Here is a 17349-nt window from a genome sequence, read left to right as displayed (position 1 = left end):
AAGCCCTCTGCCAAGTACAGCTTCTCAAGTGTCTCACGGCAGGGGTGTTTCACAGACAGCCCAGCTCTGCTAATAAAAACACTGTTTCCTTTCATTTCTATGTGGAGGAGTGCTGGGGGAGGGATGTTGAATGCCAATTCAAACTTCTTGTTGGTCTCCCTACAGCCATGCTGCATTAGTTCAGCCTACAGCAGTGACAGTCAACGTGAAGAGGAGGGAGAAAGGTCTAGTGGCTATTTGTGTCACGGTAATTATTTACAATTGCATGTGTGTCATTCACTTCAGATTTTAAGTGCACTGGATGATGAGAAAATTCCGATATTGCTCGGCGATATTTGGAAGGTGCTACCTGTAAACTTATTCTATCCAGCAAAACTCATGAGCTTAAGACCGGACACTCAAGAGCTTAAAACCTTCCTAGCCCTTTGCAGGGCTAGGAAGGTTTTAATTTGTTTCTGTGGTTATATACTGTACCGTGTCGTACATATGCGCATGTGTGTGCAAACCATTGAGGTTCAGTCTCTCTGTGTGTGTGTGCGTAAATGTTTTGATTCACGGCTCCTGACCAGAGTGAAGAAGTGTGCTTTTTTTGCACAAGTTAGAAAACGTCAACAGTGCGTGTGCCTCCCTCCAGACCACATTGGCATTCAGCATGCATGCACACATGCGCACACACACACACGCACACATCCCCTGGTCTGCATCGCTACACCCACACCAGCATGGGTGTAATTCACCGATCAGTGGAGGCAAGCGGAGAGGAGCGGGGGGAGGAGGGAGGGAGGGATGGAGGAGGAAGAGGGGGGGGGGGTGTGACATGATTTACAATGAGATCATTAACCTTGAGAGGCAGCCTGGCCTGTGCACTATAAACACTGTCTCTCAGACGGACACCTCTGCCTCAGCCCAACAAACACAAGCACGTCTGGGGCTTCGCAGGCAGACACACAACAAAGAGAAATCTACTTTGTGTTTTGAAACCCCTATTTAGTATGTATACCTGTCCTCACAAAAGGATCCACTGTCGTACTCTGCACGAGAAATATCAATGACTTTTCAACACAAACACATTGTATTAATCACAGCAATCATATTTATTTACTCACAATACCCAGCATGTCACAGACCTCTGGAAACATATCTCCCTTACTATGTAACACCAGTAGACAGTTATTTACAAAGATGCCAGAAAGTCTGCAGTCCCCTGTGCCAAACCGAGTGATAAAATAGTCCTCTACACAATCACACTCAAAAACTGGCACAAAGACCCAGGGGAGACAGATTAAAAATAGCTTTTAAAAAGTGAATCTTTTACAATGATGTCACCTCAGCTATTTAAAATAGAATATTGCAACAAACAGTAAAATACGACATATGAAACAGCATTCACGTTCTTTTTTGGCAATATGTGTGTGGTCCCCCCCCCACCAAGACAAAAATCACTGTTAAATGTCATCTACAAATGACCTAGCTTATACTGTGGTTTGCCATTTCATTATCTCACCGACGCAGTATAAAATCCTCAATAGGTGAGCATCGAAACGCAAGTACAAATCAGAAAGATATGGATTTTTTGTGTCTGTAGTGCAGTTGCTAGGTGCATGTCCCATATTGAAAGTTTAGAAAGAAGTCAAAAAAGGAAACATGAGTACGATCCCTATAGTTCACATGCATAGTAAGAGGTCAAAGTGCAAAACACATTTGCTCCAGAGGGACCCACTCGCAGATACTGTATATTCTGACACCCTGCATTGAATTAAAGTCATTAACATACACCAACATGGACCTGGTTCACAGCCCTGTACAGACTCAGTCCCAGTAACAGACATCTCAGCACATGATATGTAGTGGTCACATACACATTCAATCCTCACGATGAAACAATCAAACGTCTACAGTAAAGCATTGTCTGGAGTAGTGTATTTAAATCTACACGACAGTTTTACTTAATGTTCTCTTCCTCTTCCTCCTCCTCCTCCTCCTCTTGAGCCAAATAGTATTTCACCCGCCTCAGAGGGGAGCAGCTAACGGGAGGCATTTGAAAATGTCAGCTCCTGCTTAATGAGGTCTTCCCAGACTCTTGTGAGTAGAAGCCCAGTCTCTTGGCAGAGGCCTAAGGCATACGGATGAACTGTGATCGGACGTTCCTAACATTCACCACATCTTTCTTACACCTCGGTTGCCGTCACATATCTGACATTAACATTTGTAAACAAGAAGAAGAAAAAAACACACACACACAGTGTCAATCCAGTATGGTATGTAAAACTAGACTATCAGCAGCACACGTTTCACACAGGGACCTCGGGGGAAGTAAAAGATGCTCAGTCCCAAACTGACCTCTAGACTTTTCACCCCTGCTGGAGGAGGCCACAGCCTCCACCCGTCTCAGTTAACGCTCCCCCCCGCCCAGCCAACACAGGCAGATAGGCTGAGCCTCGGGCTGGGGCCTGAGCCTCGGGCTGGGGGCTGAGCCTCGGGCAGGGGCCTGAGCCTCGGGCTGGGGGCTGAGCCTCGGGCTGGGGGCTGAGCCTCGGGCTGGGGGCTGAGCCTCGGGCAGGGGCTGAGCCTCGGGCAGGGGGCTGAGCCTCGGGCTGGGGGCTGAGCCTCGGGCAGGGGCTGAGCCTCGGGCAGGGGCCTGAGCCTCGGGCTGGGGGCTGAGCCTCGGGCAGGGGCCTGAGCCTCGGGCTGGGGCTGAGCCTCGGGCAGGGGGCTGATCCCCGCAGAGCTCTCCCTCTCCCTGCAGCTACACACTGTCACTGCCGTCGTAGACCACAGGCTTCTCCACACTCAGACGGTACAACACCTTCTTGGAGATGAACCTGAACACACACACACACACAGACAAACAAGGTGCCCAGTCAAGGTGCATCGAGGCAACGTGAACACCGTCTGGTTGGTAAATGACACATGGATGAGTGTAAATATGGCATTGATGAAGTAAGTGTGGAGGTACAGAATCACTGTGTGTGTTTGTGTGTCTGGGGAGACTGACCTGGAGAAGGAGTTGTCGAAAATGAGCGTGTATTCCCCTGGGTTCCTCACCTTCAGCTCTCCCTGGATGGTCTCCTTGTGGGAGCTGCAGCGAGTCAGAGGGATCAGGACCTGGGGAAAGACAGCAGGCGCAGGACAGACCCCTGGAGTCAGCTTTCTCCCGTTTTGCAAGAAGATCAGATGATGCACATTCAGCGTGTCAGGAAGAAGACTGTCTTTCCTGCTTAGGTGTCACTGTGTGTGTCTACAGTACAGTACAGTATGTGTGTGTGTGTGCTACCTTAGCCTGGTCCAGAGGGATCTCGGTATCCTCCCGGTAGACCACGCTGAAGGATATGCTCTTGGGCTCAGACGTGAACACCCAGCTGATCGTCGGCCCAGCGTTGCCCACGGCGATGGGGATGAGGCTGTAGCAACTGGACTTGACGAAGAGCTCTCGGGACGAGTCCCCGAATCCTGTGATGTCATCCACAGAGAAGGGGACGCAGAGCCTATGGGAGGAAGCACCAACAAACCCCTGGATGATGTTAATGAAAGATAACCCCTGGAGGATGTTAATGAAAGATAACCCCTGGAGGATGTTAATGAAAGATACCCTGGATGATGTTGAAGAGCGGAGACGGGGGGCGGTTCAGACTCACGTGAGCTCGCCAGCCCTGAGCAGACAGATCTCAGCGTCCTGCACAGAAGCACTGAGGTCCTCGGCATCTTCAGAAGTGGTGTCGCCCGCACTGGTGCTGCTGTTCCTGAGGACCACAATAACAACATAGAATTATCTCCTTTTCCCAGGTTGAAAGACATTGGAGAGGTCTCAGTGTGTGTGTGTGTGTGTGTGTTCTTACAGCTCTGCTGCCCCCTGCTGTCTGTGTCCGGGAGAGCAGGGAGTGGAGAAGGAGAGGTCGGTGTCGTACACCCCGTTCACCTCCTCCTCGGAGATGATGTCAAACACCCCATCGTCCGGCGCTAAACCCTGCTCTGCTCCACACACCCAAAACATTTAGACGCACACACACCACACACACACACAGTGGACTCACTAATAACACATTCTACTCCACTACCAGTTAACATTAGTGGTGCCTTTTTGTTCTTGACAGATCTCTCAAGAAACTGCATGTGTGTGTGTGTGTGTTATACAACTTACAACAAGAAAGACTGATATTGTGTGTGTGTTTGAAGATGTGCTACCTGAAGTGTTGCTTCCCTACCTGCTGTGCTGGAAGCGGTCCTGCCAGGCTGGGGCAGGGGGCCAAACGGAGGGTCTGGAGGGCTTCCCACATCCTGCTGCGGGTGGCGCTCTACCACTGCGCTGTGCTGGCTGTAGCAGTCACGGCAGCATCGCTCTCTGGCGCCGCCCTGCTGGGTGCTCACCGTGTTGCTGCAGCAGTAGTAGCAGAACGGACGGCCGCACAACCTGGGAAAGGGCCGTGTCCACAAAGACGCGTAGATGTATACGAGTGTGTGTGCGCGCCAATGCAAAAACCATACCATCTAGTATAAATGGCTTATCTCGGGACTTGAATGTAAGTAAACAAGACATGCTATTATCAACAGGAAATTGACTGTCTGGATTGGCATCAAAATGGACTTGTTTGAAACATAAAAAAAAAGCTCATAACTAACATTTGTGCACTCACATTTGACAGGCGCAGGTGTGTGTGTGTGCTTGCTTGACTGACCTGCAGTTGTGTTTGCGGAGCCACCAGCTGAACTGGCTGTGGCAGCCCAGGCAGTAGTTGACGTCCCTCTCTGTCTCCTCGTCGCGTAGCTTCTGCTCAAACTCCAGGGCGTCCGACTTCTGCCACAGAGCGTCCTTCTCCCTGTAGGGGGCGCCACCACACACCGTTTACAACAGGGGTCTCCAACCCTGGTCTGCAGGGGCCGCTGACCTGTTTTTTTTTTATGTTTCCCTGCTCCAACACACCTGATTCAAATGAACGGGTCCGTTTGCAAGCTCTGCAGAAGCCTGATAACGACTATGCTACCTGCTAGTAGGTTTTTGCTCCAAACACACTCATTTGACCAGATTCAACACCAGTCAACTGAATAACCAGCTTATTATTAGAATCAGGTGTGCTAGATTAGTGTTGAAGCGAAAGCCTACAAAGAACAGGGTTGAACCCTGGTTTACAAGAATGACTCATCACAGTGACTCACATACCAACACTGTGAGCCGATGCCCTATTTAGCTGTGATGACTAAACAGTCAAGCCAAGACTGCTCCCAGGGCAGGAGGAGGGCAGGGGAGGGAGGGAGGGCAGATGTACCTGATGAGTTGGATGAGTCTCTCCTCCAGGTTGATCTTGGTGCGGTAGAGGTCATCCAGCTCTGCGGAGGTGCGCAGGTCCACGTTCTGTTTCTCCGTGATGGCTCGATGTAGACGGTCCCTCAGGTCCTGGCAGGACTTCTCCGACCCCGCCAAGCTCTCCCCACACCTGAGAGGACACGCTCACAACTCAAATCAACCTGCTTTAAAATGATACATTATATGCTTTATGTATTCAGTACGTACTGGGACTGTAAGGCTATGGGGCATAAGTCTGTTTTCAAATGTGGGTGGGAAAGGTTTTGTTGTTGTTTGTTTTTATAATAACTGAGGAAGCGGCCGTTAAATATAATTTTCGTAATTAAAGGTGGGAGGGAGAGATTTTCCGTGTGTTAAAGACACCGACTACCCTGCTATAAGCATATTTAAGATGTCAACACTACAGAGGGTCATGCAGTGTAGAGGCTGGATACACATGTATTAAGACTTTTGTTTTTATCCATACTAAAAGACCCACCTGGTCAAGTTCCCTTTCAACTGGCTTAGTTCCTCTTCCTTCTGAGAGACGTCATTCTCAGACTTGGCTAGTTGAGCATTCTTCTCTTCTATCACCTGAGTATAGCTCTGGGTCTCGCTCTGTGTTTCATACCGGAGCAAGCAAGCAAACAGATGTAATGACAATACGTCATGACTGCATTGCATCAGTCACAGCCAATCCTGGTTCCCAGTGGACTCGGTAAATTGTGAAACGGCAGTTGATATTGGGAGAAAAAAATACTCTTGGCTTGTGTCTAATGTACAAGGTTGAAAGTAAAAGCCCTCACCTCCAGATGTTTTACTTTGGTCTCCATATTTAACACCGTGTCTTGTTCTGCCTCCAGCTGTGATCTGACTTCCTGAAACTCCTCCTTCATAACCTGGATGGAAACAACAATTTTAGTTTTGCTTTTACACCTATAAATACAGAAGACATTTTTAATCACATCTAGTTGCATGTAAATGATCAATCATTTGTAAATAAGCAGCTATCAACCAACTGCTGGCTGTTAAGTGTAGATCTGGCGTTGAGGTAAGCAATTAGTCAAGCCTGGTTTCTGACTAACCAGGAGCTGCTTTTGGTGGTCTAGGGCCTGGGTGCTGAGCTGGACCCGGAGGGCCTGGATCTCCTCTGCCCCTGTCTCCTGCAGGCCCCTGGCCTCCCCCTCAGCCAGCCTCTCCTGGAGTTGCTCCGTGGCCGACGGCAGGCCGTCCTCCTGGTGGAGCTGGGCCAGGAGGGACTGGTTCTCCTGACGGAGCCCCACTATGGTGGCGTTGAGCCCGTCGGCCTCCTTCACCGCCTCCGCCTCCTCCAGCTCCTCCAGCCGGGTGGACACGCCCTCCCAGCGCAGGCGTGCCTCCTCGTTCTCCGCCGTCAGCTGGCACACGTGAACGCCCAGCTCGGCCGTCTCCTGGTTGGCGAGGTGCAGCGCCTCCCTGGCCTCGCTGTTCTCCAGCGCCAGGGCCTCGTAGCGTCTCTTCAGGGCGTCCAGCTCCTCCCGGGTCAAGGTGACCTCCGCGGCGAGGCCGGCCCTCGCCTGGGCCTCGCCGTCGCGCTCGCGCCCCAGCGCCTCCTCTCGCTCCCTGGACCGGAGCAGCTCGTTCACGTGGCGCCGGTTCAGCTCCTCCACCTGGACCTTGAGCTGCTCGGCCAGGGCCCGGAGGTCTTCTCGAGAGGCCTCCGTCACCTCTGCCAGGGCCTGGGTCTTCATGTGCTCCTCAGACCCAGCCTGAAGCGCCGTGCGAAGCCCCACCACCTCTGCCTGGAGCCTGGCCACTTCCCGCTGGGTGAGATCCAGGTGGGCTTCAGAGAGCACCAGCCTGGATGAAGCCTCCTGAACCTCCAGGGACAAGGCAGCTGGATCTTGGTTCTTGTCCCTGGACAGCTTCTCAGAGTGGGAGCTCTCCGCCGATCCCTTCTCCCTCTCCAGGTCCCCGCTCCTGCGTTCCAGCTCCTCTGCCCTGGCTTGAAGAAGTTCACATTTTTGGGTTCTTTCGTGGAGCCGAGCCTCCGCTTCACCCAGCTTCTCCTGGAGGTCCGTCTGATGCTTCTCAGACACCTGGAGGTTCTTCTCCATCTCCGAGGCCTTGGTTGTGACAGAGGCCAGTTCTACGTGGGCTGAAGCCAACTCCTCTTTCACTGCCGCCTCGACCTCAGTCAGGTTCTTGTTCTCCTGCTCAAGCTTCTTGAGCTTAGTCTCTGAGGCCTCTCTCTGTATAAGGGCTCTTTCTACGCTCTCCACCAAAGTCTGGTTCTCGTCCAGCAACCTCCTCTCCCTTTCCTCCACAGTCAACTGAGCTGCATCCAACCGGAACTTGAGATGTTTCTCTGAGGCCCTCAGGGTAGCTAGCTGGTCATGCAGGGCTTGCTTAGTGTCCTGGTCCATGGCCTCAGTCCCAGCCCCGGAATTACAATAGCTCTGATTCTCTTGAGTCAGCTTCTCAGTGTGCTCTTCCAGTTGTCGGATTCTCGCTGAGCTTTCCGCCAGCTCTGTCTCCCTGGCCTTGAGCTGCTCTCTCAGAGCCTGAAGCTGATCCTCTAGCGCTTCCCTCTGGCCGGCGCTGCCCTCAGAGCACCTCGGCAGCAGCATGTCCTCCCTCTCCTCCTGCAGCCTCCTCTTCAGCTCCTCCGCTTGCCTCTCCCGGGCCTCCAGCGAGGCTTGCAGGTCCTGCAGCTGGGCTCTCAGGTTCCCGGACTCCTTCTCTTTCAAGGAGAGCCCTCCCTGGATACGGCCGATGGCGCCCTGGAGGTCCTCGGCTCGTCTCAACATGGCGTCCTGCTCTTGCTGGTTTGCCGCCTTCAACTCTGCCAGTTTCTTCTCCAACACCTCCTCCCGGACGCTCAATTCCTGAGCTAGCTTCGTGGCGTAGCTCGACCTTTCCTCTGCATCCCTCCTGGCCTCCAGCCTTTCCTCCTCAGCTGCCTTCAGCTTGTCCAGGAGCTCCTGGATCTTCCAGGCTGAGTCGCAGTAGCTGGCTGTCTGGTGGCCCTTCTCGTTCAGGGTGTCATCCAGCTTGGAAAGAAGCTCCATGTTCTTGTTCTCGGCCGCAGTCAATCTGGCCTGCAGTTCTCTTTGGGGTGCTCCTCCGCTGGCTCCGAGATCTTCGACCCACTCCCCTTTGGCTGTTTCTGGGTTCGCCTTGACCCCCGAAGGTCGGGAGGGGTCTGTGATTGGCTCCCGCCTTGGGGGCGTGGTCTGAGAGGCCAGAAGCTGCCCTTCGAGGTCTTTGACCACACCCCTCAGCTCGGTCGTTTCATCGCCCAACTCGCGCACACGCTCCAGCAGCTCCTGTTGCCTCAGTTCTGATTGGTCAAGCTCAATACGGAGGTCATCGGCTACACTGCAAGGGGAGGGCTCTCCCAGTTCTCCCAGGTCCCCCAGTAGGCTCTGTCCAAAGTCTGGAATGGGGAGGAACTCCTGAGCCTAAAAGATAAACGTAGAGAGAGAGAGAGAGAGAGAGGGGGGGGGGGGGGGGGGAGAAAGGGGGGGGGGGGGAGAGAGAGAGAGACCCAACAGTTAAATCTCTACACACTTCAAACCACCATCATGGAATAGAATCAGAATCGTTTTTTATTGTACGTGAGACTGTTGATATGACCTGAGAATGGTGCTAGTATGAAGAAAAACATAGTGGCTTCATCATATTATGTTGTAGGGTACCTGTGAGTAGCCGCTAACCAGGCTGTTGACACTGGAGCAACGACTTGGAGCTTTCCATGGGTAAGCAGGAGAGTTAACTCCCAAAGTCCTCCTGCACAGACACATTACATTATTAATAATAATAATAATGTGTTCATCTGGCAGATGTTTTTATCCAAAGCAATGTTTTTAGGTGAATATATATATTGGCATGATGTGTGAGAGAGACAAAAGTAAACAAAAACGGCATTCATTTCCTTGGGTCTGAACTCTGAACTATTCATGGAAAGCCCAGAAGACTGTGTGTACAGTACTTGTTTTGGGTAGAAGGTTGTGTAATTATTTTTTATAGCATTGAAAACATTTACGGAGAATTTAGTACAGCCCATAAGAAAAAAAACCTTGACCAATAGGATGTGGTGATACACAGAAGTGAGTATAACATTTTGGCTAGATGTGGGGAAGTGGTTTGTTCCGTCTGTGCCCATGAACAACACACACACACACACACACACACACACAAACGCACACACCTTAAGGTCAAGACAAATATTGAAAGGTAAATACCTGGCAAAGGTTGGCCAATCAGAATCTAGATCATGACCTCTGGCTGCTACATCAAAGTGGATCTCGTTGAGCTCATACAGATGGTTGATGATGTCAGCTGTGAGGTGAGACTTCAGGAAGGGACTGCGGGCATAGTACCAGTCACTGCATGAGGAGAAGGGGGACCAAGCACACGCACACACACACACACGTTTTCAATTGGCAACCAAACCAGTGACTGAAAGAGGAAGAAATCCTTACGACACAATTACAGAAGAGAAACCACACAACGGAAGAGAAATCAGTGGTTACATTTCTACAAAAACGCAATTACTAAGAATTATTATTTATTTGTTTAACCTACTGAAGCAAGAACATGTGTGACAGAGTAAGAGAGAGAAAAAGAGAGCAAGAGGTTGTGAGAAAGTGAGAGAAGAGAGATTGTGTTACCAGGTTACTCTCTGGTTGATGAGACATTGTTGCAGAGTGTCGGCAAGCCGCTTGTGAACCAGAGAATATCGGATGAAGGCCCTGCCTTTCCCCAGGGATGTCTTAAGCTGGGACACAAACACACATTTACAATCATTATATATATATAATCATTTAGCAGAAGCTTTCTTTCAAATCAAAATATAAATGCTAATCAAAGCAGATAATCAAGGTTCAGAAGAGTAAAGTTCAGACAATATTTCAGGGGTTACAGCCACACACGCACACAAATTAAACCATGGCTGAGAAGTTACTTTAAGTGTAAATCAGCTTATACCTCAAAATAACCGCTAAGTATAACAACTTAAAAGTTGCAGTTCAGTGTTCTGGTGGAGCACCCACAAGTTCCATGTGAATACGCTTTGATCTCAAAGTTCATCAACCAAACCAGCAGAGTAGTCCTGCTGGTATCCAGGGATGTATCCAGGGACAGCTGGACAGTAGGACTACATTAAGGTCACCAACACCATTACGACACCAGACGGTCTATTCCTGACCTATTCACCGCCTTCTTTCATTGTCACTTGATTTTTTTTTTTGTACAACTACAACACGTCACAAAAGAAGTATAAGAACCAATCAGATACCAGGATTCCTGTAGTGGCTTCCCATGGGATAACCATGACCCAAACAATCACCATAAAACCTGTTTAGCTACTTTAGCAAGCCTTTACACTGACTCTCTCAGTTCAATGCATCTTATGTTTGTAATCTCATTCACTTGAACCAAAAATATGTTGTATCTTCCCGAGAGTAGCCCAAAATAGGTTTTTAGAAAGCGCGAGATTAATCTATACTATATCTCCTGTCCGTTACTCACCGCGACACAGTTCCCTCAGAGAAGGCAGAGAGATGAGGGAGCAGGTACGCAAGTACGACAATAAGCAACTACACCTTAGCAGCTCTGACGCATTGAGCCCTACCTGTCCTGAATGAGAGCAACCTATGATTAGGCAGATGCTGTGTGTCTCTGAGAGGGGTGTCAGTTCCTCAGGATTACCTCTGGGATGGACTTAACAAAGCGGATCCCGTCGTTAGCTCCTTTGATCTTGGCCAGGCAGTCACAGAAGTAATCCCAGTAGTCCTTTCTGTTGCCCAGAAAGGTTGTCTTCTCTTTCTGGTCAAACTGGGAGCCCAAACCCAAAACTTGAATTTATATTTGTACAGCTGACAGAAAATGGTGAGACATGCTTGCGGTTTGAGTTAGGCCCAGGTCTTACACATAACCATTTTGTATACGCCACTGTCATAACACAGAGGAACATTATTGAAGTCCCAATTCATAGAAACAGAATATACACCCCTTGAAAAACACACTCATTTTATTTAAGTGCTACAGTACATTTTCATACCTGTAGTAGGTACTCAAATTTGTATGAAAACTTGTGCAGGTTGGGGCTGTCATCCGTGATTGGCTCACCACACTCCTTGTGTTCTTTGCACAGCTCTGCTACAACATCTACACATAAGAATGACAGTTAGCTTGATCGTTTTACAAACTGAAAACAGCACTGATTACACAGAACCATCATCACAATACTGGGAGCAGACACTATATTAGATACCATGCAGATCTCTGATGATCCTTTTGAGTTGACTCTCCCCAACAGAAGCAGAAGCCATGATGAGGAGGGGGAGGAAGGGGGGCCCAGGGACTGAGGAACAAATACAAATGATTTAGATGAAGCATTACCAAATAAAGTTAAAAGCAGATCAAATATTTGTGTAAGATAGTTTTGAAGGGGCGACAGAGCACTAACATATTATTTGATCTCCTTCCTGGAAACGCATCTCGTGACACCACTAACTATTTTGGTCATGCATGCATTGTTTGCCCATGATGGTGAATTCAGGATTTGTGTACGGTTAACGACAGTTGGTGAAGTGTTGCTGGGGTAAAATATTGACAATTATAATCGTATCTACATCATAAACAGGTTTCAATATATTCCTTAATTTTCGGGAATCTTCCCAAGGCCCCATAACGAACTAGAACTTGATTGCCCAACATCTTTGTACTGGGTTTTCCCACTGACGTAACAAGTTGTTGACATCTCTCTGTTTAAAAGGAAAACGAAGACACGGCAGCCACGACGATGATACATTTAGTTAAGAAGGTTAAGAAACTGAATATCATGTCACATCACTCTTTAGCTGGTGTAGAGAGACTGGTGTAGAGAGACTACAGCAACATTTCCTAGAATCATGCACCTGCTGTTGGAAAATAGGTTTACGGGCCTACACGACTAAAACCGAACATGCTTCGGACTAATGACTAATAGCCTACTTAAAATACCCATTTCTGATGTTATTGTGAATTCAAAGTTCAGTACAAAATTGTAAAATCAGACGTTAACGTACTTGATGTTTCAAATGTTCCGGACAGCCAAGTGAAAAGGCAAGAGTGAACATGCTAGCACAAAGGCGGGCGTTTCTAAGGATTGACACCCAATGGGTACATTGGAGTACCAACACCAACCGATAGTTTGGTTGTAGAGTAAATCTTGTATAAATGTATTTTTAAACAAGAACAAGCAGGGGGGTGTAGGAAAAAATTGGGGGGGGGGGGACGGGACGTACAATTTATATAGAAATTGTTTTATAATACGGGATGTTTTCAAAGTGTTTTTTATTGGAGATTCTGCGCGCAAATGGGAGGTAAAAGCAGCAGGTAAAAGCAACATGGACCAGCAGCACACTATAGCCTAACAGTATTTTTGACAAAACTCTTGTCCTGTGTTTTATTATGATCATAATCATGATCAACTAATTAAAGGAAAAATCATTCAATGATCATGAAAATTCAAATGTGCATATTGATGATGCATTCAGTTCATAAATTATGAGGCAATAATGCTTTCCCCTACATGAAAGTATATGAGCTGCTTTTTTAAGTTAAGTAAAAAGTAACGGTATTGGTATTCGCAATACTGGCCCTGTAGGCCTATATTTACTTGGTATCGGATCGATACAACATTTTGCAGTAGGAACACCCCTATTGCAGAGTAATAACTGAGTACATAAATCCTGAACCCTGCTTTCTTGACTTCTTCTAGATCTGTGTGTTTGGTCACCCAGTTTTTAAGTTGTAAAATGTAAGTACACCTGTGAAAAAAACTGTCCCAGCTGCAATGGACAAGCACAACTCACAATTTCCCCAGAAATTGTAGCCTCTCTAGTTTAGATCTATACTATTTCTGTCACGATTGTAACAGCAATATTCATAGGCTATGTTCATTATAGGACAAACGTGGAGAGAACAAATACAGACTTACGGGAACTACACCTTTCTGTTACCTGTATTTGGAGAACAGATACCCTGTATCATCTGACTTATAGGTGTAAAAAAAAAAAAACGTCTTTCAGTATACTGTACTTAGGCTACAGATCCTCACATTACACACATTGCTGAAGTGGACAACATAATTCTAAGAGGTAAATAACCCATGACATATAGGACTGTAATGACTAAATGATGTTACATCCCATGATCATTTTTTAATTAATTGCTTTTCTTTTCAAGAAACATGTATACAGAAGGTCAAGATCTGCAAAATTCAACTGATGACTACGATATCGATTATGGGGATGAAATGCAAGACCCAAATTGTGTCTGGTTTGGAAATGACACAATCCAATGGCTTTACTGGATTGTGTTTGTGCTCAGTTTGTTCAGCAACATCCTAGTGCTAGTCATTCTAGCCAAATATGAGAACTTCAGGTCTTTGACCAACACATTGATCATGAACCTGGCTTTGTCCGATCTCATCTTCACAGTGGGGCTGCCCTTTTGGGGTGAATACCATAAGAGTGGCTGGAGATGGAGTGAGCCCACCTGTAAAGCTGTCAGCTTCATGTTCTGTGTGGGGTTTTACAGCAGTGGTTTCTTTCTGATAGTGATGACAGTTCAGCGCTACCTGGCTGTCATCTTTCCCCTGTCAGACATATTGTGGACCAGGAGCTGTTTCAGCCTTCTCGTCTCCATGGGGATCTGGGCTCTGAGTGTCTTGGCAGCTACACCAGCCGTCATCTTCAGCAAAGTCCAGACTGAAGGGATTGAAAAGAAAAGTCATTGTGGGTATATGCATCCCGTATGGAGGTCGTGGGGATTTTACCAGGAGAATGCTCTTTTTGTTGTGTCCTTTTTAGTGTTTTGTTTTTGCTACGGTCAAATACTGTTAAGGCTACTGAAAACCCCCCCAACCAGGAGCAAAAGAAGATACCGTACTGTCAAACTGATATTTTGCCTGTTCATTGCTTTCTTTGTGGTATGGGCACCATACAATGTGGTCACATTTATGAGGACTCTCTCTTTTTCTCAGTTTAAGAAAAATGCTTCGGTCAACGCAGACAAACTTCGCAATATCAATGAGTACATCGCGAAGTTAAACTGTCTCTTCTATGTCTTCCGGTTCATTTCCTGTTCACACTGTTGCCTAAACCCTGTTTTCTATGTGTTTCTTGGAGTGAAATTTAAAAATCACTTGAAGAAAATGTTGCAGAGTTTGTGTCAGAAAGGCAACCGTCCAAGCTACAGGAACCATAGGCTCACAATCACATCCATTACTAGTGGTGAGGAGATGAGGGAAAGGGTTTGATGTACCCCGGCACTGGAAGAGCTTCTTTTTTGAAGCTGAAATATGTTTCAATCAAAAGAGCTCGGTGTGGGTTAGATAACATCTACTCACTGCATGCTACAGAAAGCTCACTGCATGCTACAGAAAGCTTTTCAATTATTATTCTCCCCTTTGACCTCTTTCTTTTTCCTTCTGCTCTGATGCTTTTTAGGATACTATTATATTAGAATGAAATCTGCAATAAAAATTCTAAAATAATTATTGTGACGTGATTTGTAAAACAATAACTCATTAAAGTAGTTCCACAGTTTTTGCATGTGAAATACCATCTGAGCTGTGTGCTGTGCAGTGCTATTCAATAAGAATTTTTTACATTTAGAAATGTATTGTCAAATAAAGATGCTTTTGGATTGTCATAATACTTGTTCTCATTTGTTAAATGCATACTCTTTTGTTATTGTTAAAAACATTGGTCAATAAAGATATTTAGACAGAGGAGTGAATTGACTTAAACTACTATCATGACGTGTACATTTTGTAAAAATTACATCAGCAATGTGGTGAACAAAAACAACAAACACGATCCTTCAAGAAGCACACATGATGTAAGCACAATTTGGCATGTAATGAATGCGAAACATGTTACTTGCTGTGCAAGATGCAGCGGTGGTTGAGCAGAAGCGCAACACCCAAAGAATGTTTCTATTTGTCTGAACTTCAAGCCTTGCTTAAATATGCTGATTGTTTGATCTTTGCAGTGCATGTGTGAGCAGCAGGTGTGAAAAACTGTTGCAGACGAAGCATGAAACTTTCCACAAGCTTTAGACCGACTAACAGACATTCAAAGGTGATAGACCTCTGCCTCCACATGGGAGAGACAAAAGTCTTGTCTCCATCCTGTAAGTTTGTTCAGAACACGTATAAAAGGATTACCTTTTACTGTGACGTTTCAGACAACTCTAAACCGAGTCAGACTTGTTTCCTTGCTTGCAAGAAATAAAACTATGGAACTTTCCTTGAATCCGACGAATCTGTGCACTTCTTGATAAATAGATTTACCTAACAGAACAGCTTGGTCTTGTGAGTCCTTTTTCTCTACGAGGACATAATGAAGGTCCCCAACTTGTTTGTCCTGTCTTGCCACCTCCGACCTCCTCTTTGCCATCACCCTCCCTTTCTGGCCTATCTACTTCCTGAACCATTGGATCTTCGGCGACTTTACATGTAAACTTGTAATTAGGATCTAATTTTGTGGGTCTACTGATCCGCCATGACCATTGACAGATTTGTGACTGTGGTGTTGAACTGGCCTCGCGAAGGGTGAGGTCCTCATGGTGGGCATGTTTGGCAGCCTGGGTTATCAGTATTGCGGCCTCCATTGGTGATGCCATAAATTCAAAGGTGGTGCAACTGGAGACACCTGATGAATTCTGCTGTAATGCTGAATCCAGCAACTTCGAGGCCCCTGGAGAGATGGTGGGAAACTAACTCCAGGGCATTCTACTGTTTCTCCTCCCTCTGGCTATCATCATCTTCTGCCACTCTGCCATTCTCTGGAAATACCTGAAGGCTGCCACCAAAATTCGAACCAGGAAAAAACACAGGGCTGTAATGGCTGTCATGTCAATGGTTGTGACTTTCTTTGTGTGCTGGGCTCCTTATAGTATACTTATAATCCTTATGTCAGTACTGAAACCTGAACTCTGTGATGTTAAATTATACATTGCCATTGAAATTTGTAGCATCTTGGCCTATTTACACTGTTGTGTGAACCCAATCCTTTATATGTTCTCGCAAGAATTCAGGAAGTATTTGTTCAGCCTTTTTTGCTGTCAGTCTGTTTAGACACAAACCAGAGGGAGAGACGTCTTGGTCAGAGCAACTTCCGAGATATCCAGTGCACACAATGGTTGGATCCTCAAGAATGGTGAGCCCTTTTAGGTGTATGGGACTCATACATTTCATATTTATTTGCATAGCCTACTTAGCAATCAAGAGCTAGAACTCCAAAACTCGTTCCATATTAATTTGTGAATTAATTCTACTGATTATTATTCTACTACTAAAATAATCAATGATATTGGAAAATATGTTACTGCTTGTCAAGTCTGTGAGAGAACAAGCAATATAAACTTTTCTTTTTCTATTCTATTTATGTGTGTGTGTGTGTGTGTGAGACTTAAATCTGTTTAACAATTGGATTATAGGGAAGATGAAGTAATACTCAAAACGATTCTTATTGTTTCGGAAGCTGGCCTCTGAACGGTAGATACACAGAAAATGTTCAGGAGATGTTCAGAAAACCACTGTGCAGATGAAGTGACACATCTACAGTGCACAAGGTCAGATATACTCACGGTACAATATGGAATGATATTCATATATTATATCTGAGCTCAGCAATTTAGGCACTTAACGCTTTTATTGTTTTTTTGAGTACACATGTATATGCATAATAAATTGCCATGGCATTTTTGTTGATTTTTTTTATACTCTGTCTTCGACAATGAAATGGATGTAAGACAGCAAGGCCAATAGACATTTTTTATTTTATTTGGTAATATTGAGTGCACAATCATTAGCAATGGTGAGATTAAAATGTGTATTAATTTCCCCTTTTCTTTAGACCACTGAATTGTAATTATTCCTTTCTTTTTTAATCAGAATTGCAAACCAGTTTACAAGCCCTTCGTGAAATTGTCAAATGGAGTCCAGCTATGAGAATGCAAGCGACAGCACTCTATACTACGATAACTACAGCACTCAGGACTATCTGGGGCATTTTCAATATGGACTGTTT

General features: G+C 46.4%; 2 protein-coding genes across 5 annotated transcripts; one reads left to right on the top strand and one right to left on the bottom strand.

Moving 5' to 3' along the window:
* Positions 1-1076: 1076 nt before the first annotated feature.
* fyco1b (FYVE and coiled-coil domain autophagy adaptor 1b) lies at positions 1077-12406 on the bottom strand. 4 transcript variants are annotated; one of them, XM_067253205.1, is made up of 18 exons: positions 12334-12406; positions 11538-11627; positions 11325-11431; positions 10973-11098; positions 9934-10040; positions 9505-9648; positions 8959-9049; positions 6364-8721; positions 6085-6177; positions 5778-5896; positions 5262-5429; positions 4674-4814; positions 4203-4408; positions 3837-3969; positions 3636-3740; positions 3275-3485; positions 2996-3105; positions 1077-2822 (listed from the first exon to the last, which is right to left on the bottom strand). In XM_067253205.1, exons 2-18 carry the CDS (start codon positions 11593-11595, stop codon positions 2747-2749), a joined length of 4353 nt encoding a protein of 1450 aa, XP_067109306.1. In that variant the 5' UTR covers positions 11596-11627; positions 12334-12406; the 3' UTR covers positions 1077-2746. The 4 variants fall into 4 exon arrangements, with proteins under 4 accessions (XP_067109306.1, XP_067109304.1, XP_067109305.1 ...); XM_067253203.1 differs by lacking the exon at positions 12334-12406 and adding an exon at positions 11733-11785; XM_067253204.1 differs by lacking the exon at positions 12334-12406 and adding an exon at positions 11733-11785 and having other exon boundaries at positions 9505-9627.
* A 1093-nt stretch (positions 12407-13499) lies between these two features.
* On the top strand, positions 13500-14874 carry LOC136958824 (chemokine XC receptor 1-like). The gene is made up of 2 exons (XM_067252938.1): positions 13500-14312; positions 14358-14874. The coding sequence occupies exons 1-2, from the start codon at positions 13500-13502 to the stop codon at positions 14568-14570; spliced, it is 1026 nt and encodes a 341-aa protein (XP_067109039.1). The 3' UTR covers positions 14571-14874.
* The last annotated feature ends 2475 nt before the right edge of the window (positions 14875-17349 follow it).

This window comes from Osmerus mordax, chromosome 16 (genome assembly GCF_038355195.1).
Source record: "Osmerus mordax isolate fOsmMor3 chromosome 16, fOsmMor3.pri, whole genome shotgun sequence".
NCBI lineage: Eukaryota > Metazoa > Chordata > Actinopteri > Osmeriformes > Osmeridae > Osmerus > Osmerus mordax.
Note: the sequence above shows the minus strand (reverse complement) of the source record. Positions and strands in the feature narration are given on the sequence as shown.